At 42.0% G+C, this 18,941-nt stretch overlaps 2 protein-coding genes across 4 annotated transcripts in view; both read left to right on the forward strand.

Moving 5' to 3' along the window:
• The window catches only part of fgd (faciogenital dysplasia), a 53,236-nt gene extending 51,520 nt beyond the window's left edge, over nt 1–1,716 (forward strand). For all 3 annotated transcript variants that reach the window (XM_034087685.2, XM_034087686.2, XM_071203746.1), the window contains one exon: nt 988–1,716. In XM_034087685.2, the coding sequence (XP_033943576.1) occupies nt 988–1,233 (246 nt within the window). In that variant the 3' untranslated portion in view covers nt 1,234–1,716. The remainder of the gene's footprint in view (nt 1–987) is intronic.
• Nucleotides 1,717–14,089: 12,373 nt separating this feature from the next.
• Nucleotides 14,090–18,840, forward strand: LOC117448952 (uncharacterized). The gene is made up of 5 exons (XM_034086241.2): nt 14,090–14,572; nt 16,105–16,293; nt 17,146–17,290; nt 17,724–17,891; nt 17,986–18,840. Exons 1-5 carry the CDS (start codon nt 14,488–14,490, stop codon nt 18,320–18,322), a joined length of 924 nt encoding a protein of 307 aa, XP_033942132.1. The 5' UTR covers nt 14,090–14,487; the 3' UTR covers nt 18,323–18,840.
• Nucleotides 18,841–18,941: the final 101 nt, after the last annotated feature.

Genomic DNA, 18,941 nt, shown 5'->3' on the forward strand with positions numbered 1-18,941 from the left:
CACACACACACACACACACACACACACACACACACACACACACACACACACACACACACATATATATACATCTGGAGGTATGATAAACTAGCTGTTAATTCAAAAATATTCCATCTTTTTGTCACATTTAAGGATTATGCAGTATACTTGAACTATTCTGTATGTTTTCATTATTTTAGTCTCAATACAATACATAGATCAAACCAAATGTGGTTAGCACTGTACAAATAAAGGACAATACTCTTTACAAACAAGATCCCCCACATGTTATCTCTTGTAAATCCGCTGATTTAATTGTTACAGCGCTCTGGATATATATCTATATGTCCTGCCCACTTTTATACAGTGCTCCCTAAGCATATCAGTGAGCATGTGTAGCTCAGATCTATCCAATCATGCCTGTGTAAACTGTCTGTAGATCAGTGCTGGGAGGATTTAGTGACTTGGAATGTGACCTTAGGTGTAGCTGTCTGTGACATTGCTCCACTGTCTAAGGTTTAAGTTTGCATTGTCCAGAAGAAGCAACACTTTGAATTTCAAGTAGTTCCTTGAAATCTTGGCCTTGACTGTAGCAGTAAATCTACTCAGAACATCCCAAGGATATGCTTTCCAAAGCAATCATGTTTGGAAAGCTTTTTGCTAAAGACTCTGATTCTCTGTCATTCACAGCGGATGGCACAGAAGGGAAGTCAGCCTGTTAAAGCCTCCCTCGGTTTCATTTCCAAGACTAATATCCCAATCCCAACGCATGCCATTCCAAAGATTAGGATTAATGCGAGTTGGACGAGCATTTTCTGTTTATACAGAAAGAAAGAGGGGGAAGGGAGAGAGGAGGGCTTTATTATACATGCCTGGTGGAAAATATTCTCCTGCAACTGAGGAGACAAGCTGTCACTTGCTATATTTAGAGTATGTGTCCTCACTTTTTAAAGGTGAACCCAATTTTAAATACTGCCAGATCTCATCTCATTTTACTAATTTCTGCAGGACTCCAAGGGGGCGAGAGTGGTGCCTCTCCCTGGGTTCGATGTGAGTGTGATGCCGCCATCGGGAAGTGAGAAGGCAGAGATCAAACACGCTTTCCGGCTCTGTCACACCCAGCAAACTTTGCTCTTAAGTGCCCAGGATCCAGAACTTCAGACCAAGTGGGTAGACGTCCTCTCAAGAGCTGCCCGCGGAGAAACACCCACGGACGCATCTACGAGCCAGACTGAAAACAGGAAGAGCCAGTAGTGGCCGTGTTGTAGCCACAGGACTCGCTGCCCCTCCCTCCCTCCCTCTCCTGTGTATAGAGCACACATTACTTGAATTCACTTTACCTTGGCACTTTTATGTTTAGTTTTGTGTTCTTCCCTTTTGAAAGGACCACTCAATCCTTCATATGCCACTTCAATCTACTCCTCGTGACCACACAGCTACGTCCTGTTCGCTCTTCATCTTCCTGTCCCCCTCGAACACACAGAGAAACAAGAGCTATGCTATCATGCCACCAACTCCACTGTATGCATGTGTGGTTGGGATGTATTAGTGATTTTAAAAGCCAGAGAAGACTAAATGTTTTATTTGTAATATAGCTGAAGAACGTTCCCGTATGCTTTTTTTTTTTTTTTTTTTAAAGATGAAGTTTGTTGTACATTATGCGACTGTGTTGTGAAGCATTAAATCTTGTGTGTGTGTGTGTGTGTGTGTGTGTGTGTGTGTGTGTGTGTGTGTGTGTGTGTGTGTGTGTGTGTGTGTGTGTGTGTGTGTGTGTGTGTGTGTGTGTGTGTGTGTGTGTGTGTGTGTGTGTGTGTGTGTGTGTGTGTGTGTGTGTGTGTGTGTGTGTGTGTGTGTGTGTGTGTGTGTGTGTGTGTGTGTGTGTGTGTCCTGCTGTGTTTATTAAGTATTGAATGCTAGTTTAAGAAACCTGCAACCACCTCTCTGTTCTCTTCAGGACACAGTGGCAGTTCAGTGGGTATTGTACAGTATGTATACTATAGTGCGATGTAAGGAAACAAAGAATACAAAAGAAGACATTTTAACTTAAAAATAAAGAGATGTGTACGCTTGTGGCTGGCCACCTGATGCTCCCACTGACAGTTCCCTTCTTACAGACTCTCCATACTTCTCTCACAATAACTCCCTCTGAGACCTTTAATCTGAGTCTGATCCACAACATTTCCCCTCGTTCAGGAGTGTGACTTCTCCAGATGAGAGTACACAGCCAGAATGGGATGAAGTGGCCTCAATTCTGACCCTTTCCTGCCGGTTCAGACCCTTAATATCCCCACGTGTACACATGCTTAATAAATCATATCCATATATTTCTCTCTCTTTCTTAGCATAGCAATTGTCTGCCTGCTTTTCTCCCTTTGGTGATGTGATGGAAACCAAGTACTGTACTGTAAAACTGTTGATTCTGCCTTGCCTCCCCGAACCCTGCTCCCTTCAGCCACCAGCCTTTAAGCAAAAGTAGCAAAAAACCTTCTCATTGGATCTCTTTGTGCATGTGAACTCACTCATATTTATGTACCGTGCTCTGAAATCTTGCCCCGAAATCTTGCCCCTTGCCCTCCTTTTTACGCTCCAGATCTCATTCTTGTCGTACTGTAAGTGAGCAGCAGTGAGTGTTTTTAACGATTGTGCACAGTGGAATAGCAGTCAAGCATATCATCAATAAACAGAAGTTGTGATCCATTAAGTACCACGCTGTCGAACAAGATCTTCATGTGTCTTTTCTTTCTGTCCGCAAGTATGTATTTCTTTGTCTTTTATGAACACACAGGAGTCCACACACCTCGGACATTAGGCTTGCTCTTTCTCCAAGAGGAAGGGTAAGACTAATATCTTTGATAGTTAATTCCTTACTTGTTCTCCAAGAGTAAAGGAACCCCTGTCACAAACATACATGAATTGATGTTCATTGACTCCAGCCACTGAACTCACACACAAAACAGCATATGAAATAATGTTGGCGGATATTTGACTTAATATGCTGATGGGATGTAAGAGGATTAATGCACATGTGGTACAATGTATGTGTGGAAATGAGTGTCTGTGGCAAGCAAGTGTGTCATCCAGGTTACTGTACTGTCGTTTTAGTCTCTTCTTTTTAAATTCATGTTCACTTCCAGTTTTTAATACAGTATTGTTCCTGACTTCCTCTCTGTACTTTGCACTGTAGGCTTATATCAGAGGGAAAAACTGAAAAGTTCACTTAATTAACCGACTAAGAGCGTGCAGCCATGCTAGCCGCCCTGTGAGCTGTACTTGAGCAAAGTGGTGCTTTGAAATACATGTTAACATCAACATGGACATGCTAACATGCTGGTGTTGAACAGTTGTGTGTATCCTGATGACAATTCAGTCTGGATCAAACTGAAGGACTCACCAATGAGCAAAAATGCCTTCCCTAAAGCTAAGCAACAATTTCAGTTTAGATTACATAGTGTTCCACCTCCCTGTTAATTGTTTTCATGCCCTTTGTTTTCATTGCATGCTTGTTAGCTGTGATTCACTTGCTTTTGCTTGTTGGAATGTATTAAATAACACAGCTGAACAGAATATATGTATCGATACTGTGGGAACAATATTCAATTACATTGTGCATTTTTTGAAGAAACGCATTACCCTTCTGTTGGCAGAAGTATCGCTGTCCCCATAAGCACAACCCTGAAGCTTCTATATACAGATGTCTTCATGGTCATCTAATTATTGCTGTTTCTATCTGATGTCAGAAGATAATGTGTATATTGATACAGTATATCTGATGCTTTTAATCAGGTCCCTATAAAGAAATGTGCTGTTCAGATATTTTAACCAATATAATTATCAACTTAAAATAATAGTCTTTCCGATAGCCTATGCTAGTTTGTGCTGGACGATGCTGTGTGTGTGTGTGTGTTTGCACAGTATTTTCAGTGTGCAGTGATTGCATACTCCAAACTCTGTATTTATGCAGCCCCTCAAAAGGGAGAACAATTCCAAACTGAGGGCGATATAGATTATAGGAAAATGGGATTAGCCGAAAGGGTGCAGTCCTTGAAATACTGCTGATTTCAACTCTCAGATATGCGAGTGTGTACATAAAAGTAGGTGTGGACAGGGTGTATTGTTGCTGCCTTGAGTCCATTTTTATACATCTTGATTTAATTCAGTTCCATCCTCCCTCCCTTTGTTTAGTCTCTTTTTCTCTATCACGCTTGTTTTTGCAGTTCTTGTGGGCAGCAACGTATTGATGTACATTTAAAGGGAAAAGGAGAGACGACAGCTATTGATAGGCTGTATGAACTGTAACTTTTTTATTTAGCAAGTCAACACAAAGTGTCAAAATGAGGAATAGAAAGGCATGGCGTCTCTGTAGATCTGGTCGCTCTGGTGCAATCTGCTGACTGCCTCCTTCTGTCATTTCACATGCTGTACATCCAGAACCGAGTACAGCAGGACGGGGACCACGCTGAGATAAGCTTTCATCGTCTCCCCAGAGGCCTCTCCTTGAAAGCTCTTAGAAAAGTGTTGTTGTTTTACTTTACAACTAATCTTTTACTCTTTTCTTTGAAAGTATATCAAACAGCCCTTTTCTTAAGAACAGAGTGTGAGGTTAGGTGCACTAACATCCTGAGCTTGTGGCAGGAAGTCTTATTTCTTCCTGTGTGCAGTGCACCTCATCACCTCTCTCTTTCTTGCTTTCACTTCTTTGCAAGTAACGGCTGATTCTACAAAGGTTTCATTGTAACTGTAATGTCGAGTTGACTCCATCAGGGGCCTCAAGGCGGCCTTTAACAACTCTTTTCATCAACAGCTAGGGTTAAGTCTAATAATGATGTACCATGCATGTTCACATCATGTATAGGCTACTGTGCATTACTTAAAGGTGGAGTAGGTAAGTTTCAGAAACCGGCTCGAGATACACTTTTTGCTATATTCCATGGAATGCTCTTAACATCCCGATAGCAATGAATATCTTAAGTGCTTTGACAAAAAATCCATTAAAAAAATGTCATCTGTAGAAGCCGTGGCCTACCTGCCTGTCAGCCTTCCATCGGGGCACAAACTTATCTCGTGCCCTCATTGGTCATGTGCGCGTTTGTGTGTGTTGGAGGAGGGGCTCTGTAAGGAAGTGGCAGATTTTCTCCGGTTGTGTATTTTCAAATTCTAGCGATCTCGAGCCGGTTTCTCAAACTTACCTACCCCACCTTTAATACCATTTTTCAAATATTTTATTTTTTAACATTTTGGACAAAATAGCCAATTGTACATCGAGGTGCCCAGATGTCCCTAGTGCCCACCTATCCGATTTGAACATGCTGATGTACAATGTGATGTAGTAGCCTAATGCAGGTGTAAGACCATTGTGTTTGTATTGTGTTATAGGTATGCATAGTTTTCTATGCATTTTGACCCCCAAAACCATTTTTGAACCCTAGGGGCTGGCTCCCCCAAAAGAATTAAATAACATAACCCTAACCCTAAAACCAAAATAAAGTAACAAAAACTAAATCCGCCAGAAACCCGAAAATCTTCGCGAGCACGCGCGCGGGGGACACATGCATGTATCCCGTTTCTCCATTTCTGGAAGTTGGCAACCCTATCAACAGCCCACACCTCTTTGAATAGAGCACAACATGCAGGGTTGGTTGAACTGAGACATTATTGTCAGCAGAAAAGGTATTACAGAACAGTAGGTGAACCAAAGCAAAGCTGAACATTTGAAATGATTATGTTTGTTCAGGGCTTCAGGTTGTTGTCACGATGTTGTGAGGCTTGTTCCTCTCCCACGACAGCTGAGGGGAATGGTTTTAATGGGAAAGCTGTCGTATGGCACTGGAGCGTAAGCCTCTTACCAGCTGTTTGTGTTTGTGTGTGTGAGTGTGTATGCATGTCTGGCCTAGAAACATTTGCATTTTGCTTCCCTGAATCGACCTATTATGGGAAAGTGGGATGAACAAACTCTTGTCTTTCACAAACAGTGCCTCTCTGTACTTTTCAGACACTCAAGCTGTGTCTTTGGTTGAATGCCATGTAACATTTTGATTTATGATGCTAACCATTGATTGATTGACATGTAATTTGGAACAGACATTCTCTGTCCCTTGAGGATGATTCATAATCACTTTGCTGCAACCCTGACTTTTTATGAAGTGCCGGCAACACCTCTACAACTATGACTGAATACCCATTAACCTCCACTGTACTCTGAGATTATTGTCAAGAGCAGCAGTTTGGCATGCTGACAAAAGCCTGTTAGCATTCAGCTCAAAGCACAGCTTTAGCCCAGGGCACTGGTTCCCATTCAAGTGGGTCAGAGCCCCCAGGGGTTTACAAGGTAAATCGTAGGAGTTGCAAGATTAATGAACAAAATAAGAAAAAGGAACAAGGAAATATTTGACCATGGACTCAATTTACCAAAATAACCTGAACCATATATTTACTAGCAATTTTACTAGTTTTTACTTTAGTGTTTAATTTGACTTCAAACAACCTGATTTTGTAAAAATAATGGGTAGTCTTCCAGTCCCCTAAATCTAGAGAGCAAATGTGGAAAAGAGATCTTTGTAATACTTTAAAAGGGTCATAAGCTAAAAACGTTATAAACCACCGGCATAAGGACACTGAAAAGATAAAACTGCAGGAACATTGTCCCCATTTGATTTTTTTAGTATTGTAAAGCACAAAGTCAAAAGTCAAAACTACTCTTTCTCTAAGTGTTATTGAAACATAGATGGCCCGTAAGCTCAGTCAAGCAAGTAAGCTGAGCGAATGAGGTAATAAAAGTTAGGTTTTTGACACATTGATACTGAATGAACACAGTGACATTTCAAGGTCAGGAAAAGTACATTCATCATTATCTCTGAGCTAGCACAGGAAAATACACAGTGTGACAGTTACAATGAAGGCTCGATAATCAGCTCACAGCATATAGGTGTAAGCAGGAGTAAAGTGCTATTTTTACAGGTGGTGTGGGGACCTCACATAGGGGGGTCCGGGGGCAAGCTCCCCCGGGAAGATTTATTTTTAAATATTGAAGTTAAATGCATCAATCTGGTGCACTTTGAGAGCAAAATGAGGAGATCTATGGATACATCTCTCAATATCCATTTGAAATAGAACTGTAAACAGATTTACTTTTTCTTTATGGATATTTTACAAATCACCCTTTTAAACTTTATTCTTGTTTTACTGTCATATAGTATTTCATAGCTGTTTTTCATTTATTCTCTTATTTTTTTATAACTATAATGATCATATAAATGTGTGCCTCGGAAATAATTGTTTACATTAATGGTGACCCAAACGTTTGAGACCCACTGAGAGAGTCCTTTAGCTCACTGAGTCTCTCAGTCTGACTGGAGAGGACTCTCCTCCACTTTGTTGTTGAAAAAACTCCTTATATCCGTTAGCCTATCTCTCTAGCACCAGAAGCTAACAGCAACGATCTCCGGTACCGGTGCGCTCTCTCTCTCTCTCTCTCGCTCGCTCGCGCACACAAAATGGCTCGTTCCACACACACACAGAGCCGAGCTTTAATGAAACACAGAGACCCAGACGTAATAGTACTGTACTGCATCATATTATTTTCGAATCAATAATTTTTCAAAATATGATCTTTTTTTTTTTTTATAACCATTTTTCCTCCTGGTCTCTCGCGCCCCTGCTGGCATGCCTCTGCGCCCCCATGGGGGAATTATGAGGCAAGTCTAGCTGTACTTTATAGATTAAAGTAATCAAAACGCCCTTTTTTAACCAGTATGGCTCAAATAGCAAATCTTTCCTCCATTTTATTTCAGTACTTCACTTTGGGTTCCTTTTCCAGATTACTATTCACCCTTGCTTGAAAACACAATGCACTAGATAATCCGGTGTCATACACACTATACACTGTAGTCATAGTGAGTTGCATCATGCTGCCTTTAGCCGTCATGTCTGCAGCAACAGCCTCACACGAATGCAATGAAGCAAGTCCACACTTCTCCATTCCTGTAAAGGAAGTGGCTGCGGCTGTTGTTTTTTTACCACTTCGTGTTTTGGCCTCTTGCACTCTACATCAGATGGTGGTTTGGCCCCCGCCCCTGTTTCATAGCCAGGGTGCGGTTAATGTAAAGTTAAGCAAGCATTCGTAATCATTGTTCTTGGTTAGATCTGAACACATCACATCTCAACGTCTATGCTGAAACACATCTCTACCAGACGCTCTGGGGGAAACGTCCTACATTTAATACAGAGTCTGAAGATACATGGTGGAGATTTACTAGATGAAGATGAATTGCTGGAATAGTAATAATAAATCACCAGAGACTACATCATTCACCTCTTTGTCTCATTTACAGCATAGTGGAGGTGGCTAGACATTTTTTTATTTCATTCAGATCAAAGCCTTAGAGACAGTTGGCCATCCTATCATTTTATGCTAATCTGAAACCGTTAAGCTAGGTTTGATGATGACAATTTGAGGTCTATTTAAGTGAATGAGCAGAATGTCCTCAGAAGCGATACGGTTTCATTAGCTCTCCCCAAATACTTTACATCTTCCCATAAGCAGCTCATTGTTTCATGGAATAATAGAGTTTTTCGCCATTAATTCCCAATAAAACGTAATATCGAAATAATGATTTAGTTTCACACCTGTTTTTGCTCTGACAGATATGGAAATGAGAGTAAACATGCACGCACTTGCACTCCTATTTCATTAAACTGCAGCCAAAATGAGTACATCTAATGATGAAAACATTATCCATAACCGAACATTCTCTACTCTGGGCCATTGAACAAATGATGTTGTAAAACACCAGACCTGAATGTGTCATTATACAGAACATCTAACATCTCATCAGCTTGGAACATTGTGAAAGGCAGCATGAAGTGAAAGAACTAAGGTGCCAGTAGCATAATAAGTCAAGTGAGATGCAGCTAAGGAAAGTCTTAATGTTCACAAATATAACCTACAAAGAAACTGTAAATCTAAGATACACAAATAAAGTTATAATAGAGCCGCATTTGGTCACTACTGCAGCGTTACTGCATTGGTATGAAGAGGTTTTAATACAATCTGGAACCGGAGACATTTCTCAACTTGTGCTCACATAATGTATTGTTTGCTGAGGTCCTGTTCCTCCCTTGTCCGTAATAATAAGGTGTATGGATGAACGCACAGAGAGACACTCTTGAGATAAGCATGCGGATGAGCTACACACTGGAGTCACTAGACCTTGGCAGCCCTGTCAGATCTCTATTTTCTCTGTCATCAAACCTTGTCTCTTTTCTTTTTCCGGTGTCGCTACTTCACAAAACAGCTTATCTGTATTTGCAGCAGCACATTCCCTAAACTCAGAATGTTTTCACAATGTCTCTCTTCCCTTAGTTGTTCCTCCTCCTATATGTTCAGGCCTAGCTCACTCTCTTTTCTCTCCTGTTTTCTCTCATCCTGCTACACTTCAGACTCTCTCATCTTTGATTTGTTTTCTTCAGCACCGTCGGGACGCCCTGCTGTTAGCTCTCGGTCAATACCTCAGCGGGAATCATCCCAGGTCGCCCCAGCTCTATTAACACTGCTTGGCACACATGGATGTCTTAACACTTTAGAAACCTGCAGGGTAGCTGTGACACAAAGAAACGGTTGCAATTCCGTATGTTATTTGCTAATGTTACCCTTTTTCCTCTATCTATTTCTCTTCGTCTGTGATGACAGGGGAGGTGAATGATCTGAGCGTCGGGGTGGAGGGCTGTTCGGAGGAGGTATTTATTTGGGGTTGAAATGTAGGTCAAATCAAATCAAGTTTTATTTATATAGCACATTTATAAACGATTTTTAGTTGAGCCAAAGTGCTGTACATATAATAAAATTAGCCTACAGTAGAGACACTTGGGAGAGAAAAAATGGGAGAAACCTCAGGGAGAGCAACAGAGGAGGGATCCCTCTCCCAGGACGGACAGACGTGCAATTGATGCCGTGTATAAATCGAAGAGATAATACATTTTACAGCATGTAGACCGAATGTTAGGAAATGCATGTGTCTGTAATAAGAAGATGAATCCACGAGGATGTCAGCTACAATCCTGAGGAAGCCATCAGGGAAGCAGCATGACGAGACCCAAGGCAGGATCGCAGAGACAGGTTCAGCCACGACCCGAAGTCCACGACTTAATCCAGAACTCAGGATAGAGGATCCAAGACACTACAGCAAGAGGTCAACCACTTTGGTCTAGAGTCTAGACTGAAGTGTTTCAACAGCTATAGCCTTTTGGATGACATGCTACATTTAATGGAAGCCATCCCAGATGATGAATCTTACTGACTTTAGTGATCCAACTCTTTTCTCTTGCTCCAAAATGAGGTTGTCAAGTTGAGTGAATATTCCTGTAACTGTTGGATGTCCTTGTCAAGATGAATTGTAACAACTTTTTTGACTTTGCCCAATACTATTACGATCAAATACAGGCAAAACTAAGGATATTAAAAGGTTAGCTTGCATGCAAAACTAGGACTGTCACCGTGGCAAACACAGTCAAATCATCAGTTTCACCACTAAATGTTTGTGCTCACATTTAAGTAAATATTATGCATTTGTGTGATGGAAAACAATCACAAGGTTGTCATTCAATCTGCCTCACTAAACAAATCCCTTACCAAAAAAGTATATAACTGACTTCATTTCTCCTCCCAGCACCACCACAGCAATACTGTCCCTCGTCTTCTGTGGTGTATGAGCTATGCCTTGCAAGCTGTGCACGTCTGAGGTAGCACTGACGCAAATAAATGCTGGATCAACTCAATTTCCTCCTAAAGTCTCATTCTTCTCACCTGCCATCCGTTTCCCATCTCCTCTCTCTTTCATTCCGCGCTCTCTCCCAGCAAGTGTCTGAAGGTTCAGATTTATGAAGCAGCCCGTTTGCTGGCAGCCACAATCCAGCCGAAGCAAGTGATTTGTTCAGAGATTACTGACAGAGGAGACAGAGATAGGAGTGTTAATAATGTTATTCACAAATCACCGTGTGTGTGTGTGTGTGTGTGTGTGTGTGTGTGTGTGTGTGTGTGTGTGTGTGTGTGTGTGTGTGTGTGTGTGTGTGTGTGTGTGTGTGTGTGTGTGTGTGTGTGTGTGTGTGTGTGTGTGTGTGTGTGTGTGTGTGTGTGTGTGTGTGTGTGTGTGTGTGTGTGCATGCGAGAGAAAAATAGGTTTCATTTCATAAGTAGTCTCTACTTTCCTTAACAAGGGTATTCAACCACAAGCATTTCTCAGACAGAGACAGTCCATCCTTATTAATGAGACTCTGGCACTAACATTAAATGGTTTCTGGGAAGTGTTTTATTTTTAAACACTATTTAAAAAATATGAATTATTCTTTTAACAATGACCTTTTCGACAAACCCTTTCAGCCTATTAAGGAGAAGAAGCCTTTAAATGCAATAATTGCCACAGGAATGGTGCAGTGTAGTCTCTTGGATGCTTGTTTTATCACTTTAGGAACTAACGAAGGACTCTTCAGCGAGGGCACCTTCAGTCTCCTCCACCCACACCTCCAGCCATATGTGGCCCTGGTCGAGCAGCAGTGTTGACGGGGGCCGCTGGCAGTGTGAGATGCGGGCCCCTCCTGCTCTACTTAATTACCTGTGTGATGGAGTGGCTCCCCACCAAGCAGAGGCTGTCAGGGGCAGTGCGGACACACGGAGCTGACCACTCTCACCCGCCTCACCTTTTCCCTGCCTCTGCTGTCAGATCAGGTTATTAATAAAACAGCAACAGCCGGAGAGCATCACCTGATTTCCTCCCAATGTTTTTTGCCTCTCTTCGTCACTTGGTAACACAAATATTCAATAACAGCATTATCCAGTACAAAGTACACAGTACAAAAAGGGCTTTGTTGACTCTCCCAGGCTTCATTAGGACGCCTCCTTTTTGTCTATTGGACTACACGGAGAACACAGACCTGCAGAGAATTAAGTGGAAAGTACTGAGGGTCCAAACTGTACCCGTTGAGACTTTGACAGAACACACTAACTGTTGCTGTAGCGAACCGATTCCAAATCAGAAGAGAAAACTGGATCACTAATTTCTCAAACTGTCCTCTTCCACTGTGTCCCTTTCTCTATCTTCTCTCTCTGCTCAAGGTAATCTAAACATATTCTCAAACATTTGTAGTCTGTGGACACTGAGCAGTTGATTTTCCAAAACGTTGTTCAGGGGTTGGCTTTCTTTCAACAATATGCGGGAACACTGAACTCAAGCCTCTCCAGTACAGCTGCACACATTACGAAATGCCAGGACACTTTTTTTTTTAATCAGATTTAGATCAGTGGAAGCAATTAACATTTGTTAAACAAACACATACCTCTGCCACCTGACTTACATGTTTAAAAAAGGACAGGGTTTCTCCATAGGGAACACTAAGCAGCCTGTTGTTTTGAATACAATTCTTGAGCATTTACATAGTCCTCGAGTCTCATGAACACTTTTAATCAGCTATGCTAATGCTTTCACGAATGATGAGAAAACTGCTGTCTCCCAGTGTGTCTGAGGTGTTGTGGGGGTTTGTGCAGGTGAGCAGGACTGCGCCTGTGGAGACACTTATCACCCACAGCAGAAACAGTCTCATGCATGCCCAGAATTCTCAATGACATTACACCGGTGCTGTAATGTCCGGTCGGTGCTGCTCTCAGATGAGAATGCCAAGTGAAGAGAGACCTCCATATTATGTGTGAGCAGAGGGAGCAGGATTTATGTGTTCTATCGTGTGTGTGTGTGTGTGTGTGTGTGTGTGTGTGTGTGTGTGTGTGTGTGTGTGTGTGTGTGTGTGTGTGTGTGTGTGTGTGTGTGTGTGTGTGTGTGTGTGTGTGTGTGTGTGTGCGCGTGTGTGTGTGGTGTGTGTGTGTGTGTGTGTGTGTGTGTGTGTGTGTGTGTGTGTGTGTGTGTGTGTGTGTGTGCGCGCGCGCGCGTGTGCGCGTGCGGACTAGCATTACCATCCTTGTAGGGACCTAAATCTGTTTACTCAGTCATGTGTGGGGAGTCGGGACTGGCTTCCCTGGGGACGAAATGGAGGTCCCAATAAGGGGAATCATTAATTTTAGGGTGAAGACTTGGTTAGGGTTAGGGTTAGGGTAAGGCATGTGTTGGTTATGGTTAAGGTTAGGATAAGTCTCCAGGAAATGCATGTAAGTCAATGTGTCCCCTGGACGATGCTGTGTGTGTGTGTGTGTGTGTGTGTGTGTGTGTGTGTGTGTGTGTGTGTGTGTGTGTGTGTGTGTGTGTGTGTGTGCGTGCGTGCGTGCGTGCGTGCGTGCGTGCGTGCGTGCGTGCGTGCGTGCGTGCGTGCGTGCGTGCGTGCGTGCGTGCGTGCGTGCGTGTGTGTGTGTGTGTGTGGGTGGGTGGGTGGGTGGATGAGAGAACTTCTGCAAGTACAGAACATAGCTCATGTATTTTGACCCTTGTGAAAATCACTTTTATTTTTTCTTTAGATCTAACATTATATATTTCCACATCACAGCAACCCATACTCATTTGATTAAGTATCAGAGCAGTGAAACAGTTAGATCTATAGGTCACGTTATGTTATCACCTTCACCACAAGTCTATCTCAACTGACAAAGTGAGGCACTGACAGACAAGTGAAACAAACCACATCTGTCTGACGTCCTAACAGAGCAGTGTGGTTACTTACAGGGAAACAGACGTTTTTTTAAATGAGCAGTCAATTGTCATTCCCTCTTCCACCTTTTATAAGACACTTTACTATATTATCAATATGACGTTTAGCCCTTTGTATTTGGCACACTTCTGCAACTTGCCATTATTTACTGAGTATATTTTGAAGCTGATGTTGAGCATAAATGTGTGCCAGATATGATGCCGGTTTGGACATTCAAGCTATAAATCTGTTCATAAAGTAGCTCCCTTTAAATTAAAACTCACACTTAAACCTGATCTTTGCAAAATAAATGTGGGTACTGGAGTTAGGACTGGGAACAGTGCAGTCTAAAATATGTTTCTTAATGGCCCCACATTTCTTAAAATGAGCTTTACATCACGTAGTATATGTGCGTGTCTTTTGATCATGTTCAACCCTGTCTGAAGTATCACGTCTTGACTCAAACCGAGCAGCGGTGCCACATCCTGAGAGAATGCTTATTTCTGCTTTATCCTGCTCTCAACTTGCATATATCTAACTTTGTCTGACCTTGTGTAATTCACAAAGTCATTTTTGTTTGGTCAACAACAAGGTCTCCACCGATCACTTCAGCTCTCTTCGTACTCTCGGGTGCCCATCATGCCCCTGTCCAAACCGGGGGATTTGAACACGTTGATGTTGCGGTGAGAAAGCCTTGTGGGAGGACCCTGTGATGACAGGCTGCTCACTGAAAGGCAGAGGGACGAATACAATCGGGTGGAGAAGGTCACGCACGAATCCAGTCCAACGGAATCCCGACTTGTTTAGCCTGTACCGGGCATAGAGCAGCTCCGGTGCGCAGTCTTTACGCACACCAAACAGCGGACCGGGGGACGTCTGTCAGTCACCACCATGTCAGCGGCAACAGCTTCGATAGCAGATGTGTCCCGGACTGATTTGACCAACAAAGATGACAGCCGTTACCGGAATAATTCAGGTAAAAACGATGAATTGATTCAACATGCTGTCTCGAGTATATGGAGGTGTGTGAGACAGAATTATTTTAGGCACTTTGCTCTACTTCTAACATTATTAACAGAAAGGCCTGTATTTTAGAATATTACATATATATATATATTGTAAGAGGGTTGTCTACACGTTTTGTTGTCTACAAAGATCATTGCATTTATGTATTGAGATTTAATTTATCTTTTGCAATATAGTTTTAAAGTTAGTGTTCTTCAATAACAGTCAAGGTATGCATTACAGATTTGATTTTTTTTTATGGGTCTGTGATTATTTCTGAGAAACAAAAATTGCATAGGTGAATACACTTTCTATCATATAATAATAGTTGTTGGCAAGTAAATGAACATCATGCACCTTTCTTCTAGATTTTACAATCTACGCCTATTTTTAGAAAGAAAAAATGAAGTGAAAGGGGGAGTGTCACTGGTGGCTTTACACCAGAAACTGATGGACTGAGCATCTCTCTCTGACACAAACACATACATTACATAAAAGTAATTCTCTCTATCTATCGGCTATTAAGTGCAACCCTATGTTACATAAACGTGAACATGTTGAGCTTAATGCTTAGGAGAGTATCCCAGTTGAATCTTTACAAGTGTCACTGTCACATTTTAAGTGTAAATCTTCATCCTCATCTCTGTCTGTCTGTCTGTCTGTCTGTCTGTCTGTCCTCAAACTTTTAGTGTGCTTTCAAGCCCCCTGTGGTGATAAAGTGCACCACATTCTTCTCCTATAGGTGCACAGCCCCGAGGAAGAACGTCACATTCTTGGATGTTTTCTTCCAGTGAATAATTACAAGGAGGAAAACTACAAAATCTCTCCAATGCCAGAAGTGTATTGGTTAAAGTGAACACCAGTAGCAGCGTGTCCTCAGTAAACAGGCAGATGTTTGGACTTGGCCTGATCACATTATCCGTCCCAGTCGTGCTGGAAATCACCGACTTGATGTCATTGTTTTTATTTGCAACCCAACAGCTTGTGTCATGATGAAGTGATTTGATGTTGTTGGTTCTCCGTGCCAGACTGCTGACGTACCGAGCTAACACAGTGAGAGACCTCCCCTCCTGTAGCCAATATGCTGAGCACTGTGCTGTATGATAACCAGTTGTTTAGCATGGCTCCAGATGGCCCTTATGTTTCCACCAGCCTTGCAGGCCTTTTGTTTAATGATTTATCACATTTCCTGTTTCGATACTGTTAGAATCCGATGCAGCACAGCACCAGGCGGTTACAAGGGGTCGGACAGAGTTTTGTCACACATCGTTGTGCAGCCCGATTGTTGTTCAGTGCTGATAGCTGTGGAATGATTGTCCCATCTGCAGTGCTCCATTCTTCTTTGTTGTTCACCCTGAACAGTTGTTGTGCTTCTTTTGCATTCAGAGACCTCGGTTCATCTCTGAGAAAACACATTTCTTTTGAAGATACATGAATTATGCATGTATTCAAACGTTAGCTGAACTTTTAACGATTAACGAACTTCTAACTATTTTCTTTTAGGTCAGGCTCAGTGTGCACCCATGACCCTGCCAGTCCTAGGCACCCAGAGGATCATCCAGGGCAATGGCACCACGGTGGGGACAGTCATCTCCCTGCAGTGCCCAGCCAAACACAAACTGGTTGGAAGCGAGCTGAAGTGCGTCATGGACACCAACAGCCCCCACTGGGTGGGCGAGACCTACTGTAAACGTGAGTAACTAAGACCTGGATCCGACAGTTAATTTAGAAATATTGCCCCTTAATTATGCACTTTATAACTAAAAAGTGTGTGTGTAGAATACATCCTTGGATAAAAGCGTCTAACAAGTGATATGTAATCTAATCTTCAAAATACTTTTACTGAGAGAATTGCAGTGGCTGCAAAACCTCCCCTGAACTGTCTGTCTGCTCATTCTTGTGAGGAAATGGGATATACTGTATATTAACCATCATGTGATAGACATTGTGGCTGTGGGCTATGTTACATAAAGATACTTGATATTTGGCTTGCCATAATGAATTCTTCTAAATGATGTGAGGACACATTTGAGAGAAAAGTATGTCTTGCTTGGGGATAAAGCTCATTAAAGGAGAATATTAATGGTAATGGAGATAGAGAGGCAGGTGCACAGTTGGCCGCTGTTTTGATGAGCAAGTGGAAAAGGGGAGAGCAGGATCTTAATTTTGTTTCAGGATAAATCATCATGGGAGAAAAGAAGCTGGTGGGAAACGGAAATAAATGAAAAATGGGATTTAGATCTTATTATAGTAGAAAATCTGCCAATCTCCTCTGGTCAAAAAGAATGAAATACTTGTGGAATTAGTTTATGTGCAGCGGTAGACTTGTACATACAGTAGATTTTGCAGAATGATAAATTGAACTTTAAGTGCATGGCATTGAAATAAAGTCGATTAATCAGTCATCATCATCATCATTCTTCTTCTTCTTCTTCTTCTTCTTCTTCTTCTTCTTCTTCTTCTTCTTCTTCTTCTTCTTCTTCTTCTTCTTCTTCTTCTTCTTCTTCTTCTTCTTCTTCTTCTTCTTCTTCTCTCACACCCCAGCTCTGTCATATGAGGACTTTGGTTTCCGTGTGGCTGTTCTGGCATCCATTGTCAGCGCGGCCATAATCCTCTTCATGTCCATGGCCTTCATCACCTGCTGTTGGGTCGACTGCATGAGAGAAGACAAAAGGAAAAAGCAAGAGAGGTGAGATACCATAACACGAGTATAAGTTAAAATCAAGGTGACCATGGAGAATTTGCAGTTTAAAGTCACTGTTATTCACTGGAGCTCTAATGTGTTTAAAGCATTTCCTTTCTTATATATTTTTTAAAGCCAGCGCTGTTTACATACATGTTCACTGGCTTGTTGTCTTCTTTGCTTATGCTGGCACATAGTGTGTTACCACTACATAAATATCTGGGCAACAGTGTGAAAGAATAAGCCGATCTGTGTACCGTATCATCCGCTTACCTGCATGGGCATCTTCTTGCATGAGACAGCTCCAAATCCACACTAGTATTTGCTGGCATTACTGATGTGGAAGTATTTTCAGCTAAATTAGTTATCAGTGAGTTTTCTGTAATGCATTCACGAACTGAAGTACTGATATGCATGTTTAAATATATTTCTTAAACAGGGAGCAAGATACGTGGAAGTGGGAGGAGCAGCCCCAACATCAGGAAGACAACAGGTCTCGCTACAGCCATAAAGGCAGGAACAACAACAACAACAACACCCCGGAGAAGGTGCTTTCACTTTGGGACCATGAAAACCCAGCCATGTGCGACAACATGCAAGCCTGCAGGTGAGATTTAGGCTGACTTTTGCTTAAACAAACAAAAAGAAAAAGAAATGTCAATATGTGTGTAGACCACAACTTATTTTGTCTTTTCTTCCAGATGTCATCAGCAGTACTCCTATGGTCTTGACCGTGATTATGGCCCCGCTCCTCCACTTTCTACTCTCCCGGGCTATGACTACTACCAGCCTCTCTTACACCCAAACCTAGAATATGCAAAGATGTCTGGTCTTCCTGAATTCAGCGATCCTCCTCAATCCTCCAGCCAAACCATGAATCCAGGCCTGCAGATCTCAGCAGTGAGGCCTGGTTTCGTAAGGCAGTATGGAGGACGGGAGAGCAGTTTGTCAGGAGTGAGCCCATCTACCACCGATGAATCCAACACAAGGAATATAAACCCTGCCAAAGAATTTTCCATTCGGATTATATCAGTGTGAGATGCCATCATCAGTCAAAGACTTGGTTACCGGCCAAATGAATTGGTCTGTACAATGAGGACTATAGGAAATAATAACTGAACAATCCTGATCTTGTTAAAAATATAATGTCTGCAGATCTGCACTGTATGAAGGCTCTATTTGCATACTGATCTGACAGATGTATGTGCCTTTTGAAAAAATGTAATGGCACAGTGCCCTCTGTCTGAAAAGAATAGCCATTGCACTTTCAGGACACTGGCCTTGTTGGATGACAACCTGTATAATTTAAATGTCAAGGGACTTTCATGCACTTAACAGAGCTTTTTTCAAAGTCATATTGTTATGTTTTGGTTAAGTTAAGTTAACCACTAAGGAGTTCTATGAAAAAGGGGTTCACAAAACATTACAGGCAGCTGAGAACTCATGTCAAGGCTCACTTTGGTGAGTGTGGAGATCAGCTGGGGAGCACTGGCCACAATGTAAATAATACTGTGTTATTTTTTAAAGAATGTAAATAAATGAAATACTTCTACTGATAACAAGTGAATTGTATTACATCATACAATGGTGTACCTTTCCCTCTGAGGGACAAATGTAAATGTTTACACGCTATCGTGATAAGGTGGCAGCAGTGATT

This window comes from Pseudochaenichthys georgianus, chromosome 7 (assembly GCF_902827115.2).
Source record: "Pseudochaenichthys georgianus chromosome 7, fPseGeo1.2, whole genome shotgun sequence".
Lineage (NCBI taxonomy): Eukaryota > Metazoa > Chordata > Actinopteri > Perciformes > Channichthyidae > Pseudochaenichthys > Pseudochaenichthys georgianus.

What these genes read in the sequence shown, in the direction of transcription:
- LOC117448952 (XM_034086241.2), top strand. Translation starts at nt 14,488, where the DNA reads ATGTCAGCGGCAACAGCTTCGATAGCAGATGTGTCCCGGACTGATTTG. An exon ending in CCGTTACCGGAATAATTCAG is followed by an intron (nt 14,573 to 16,104) that starts GTAAAAACGATG and finishes ATTTTCTTTTAG; the next exon opens with GTCAGGCTCAGTGTGCACCC. An exon ending in AAAAGGAAAAAGCAAGAGAG is followed by an intron (nt 17,291 to 17,723) that starts GTGAGATACCAT and finishes TTTCTTAAACAG; the next exon opens with GGAGCAAGATACGTGGAAGT.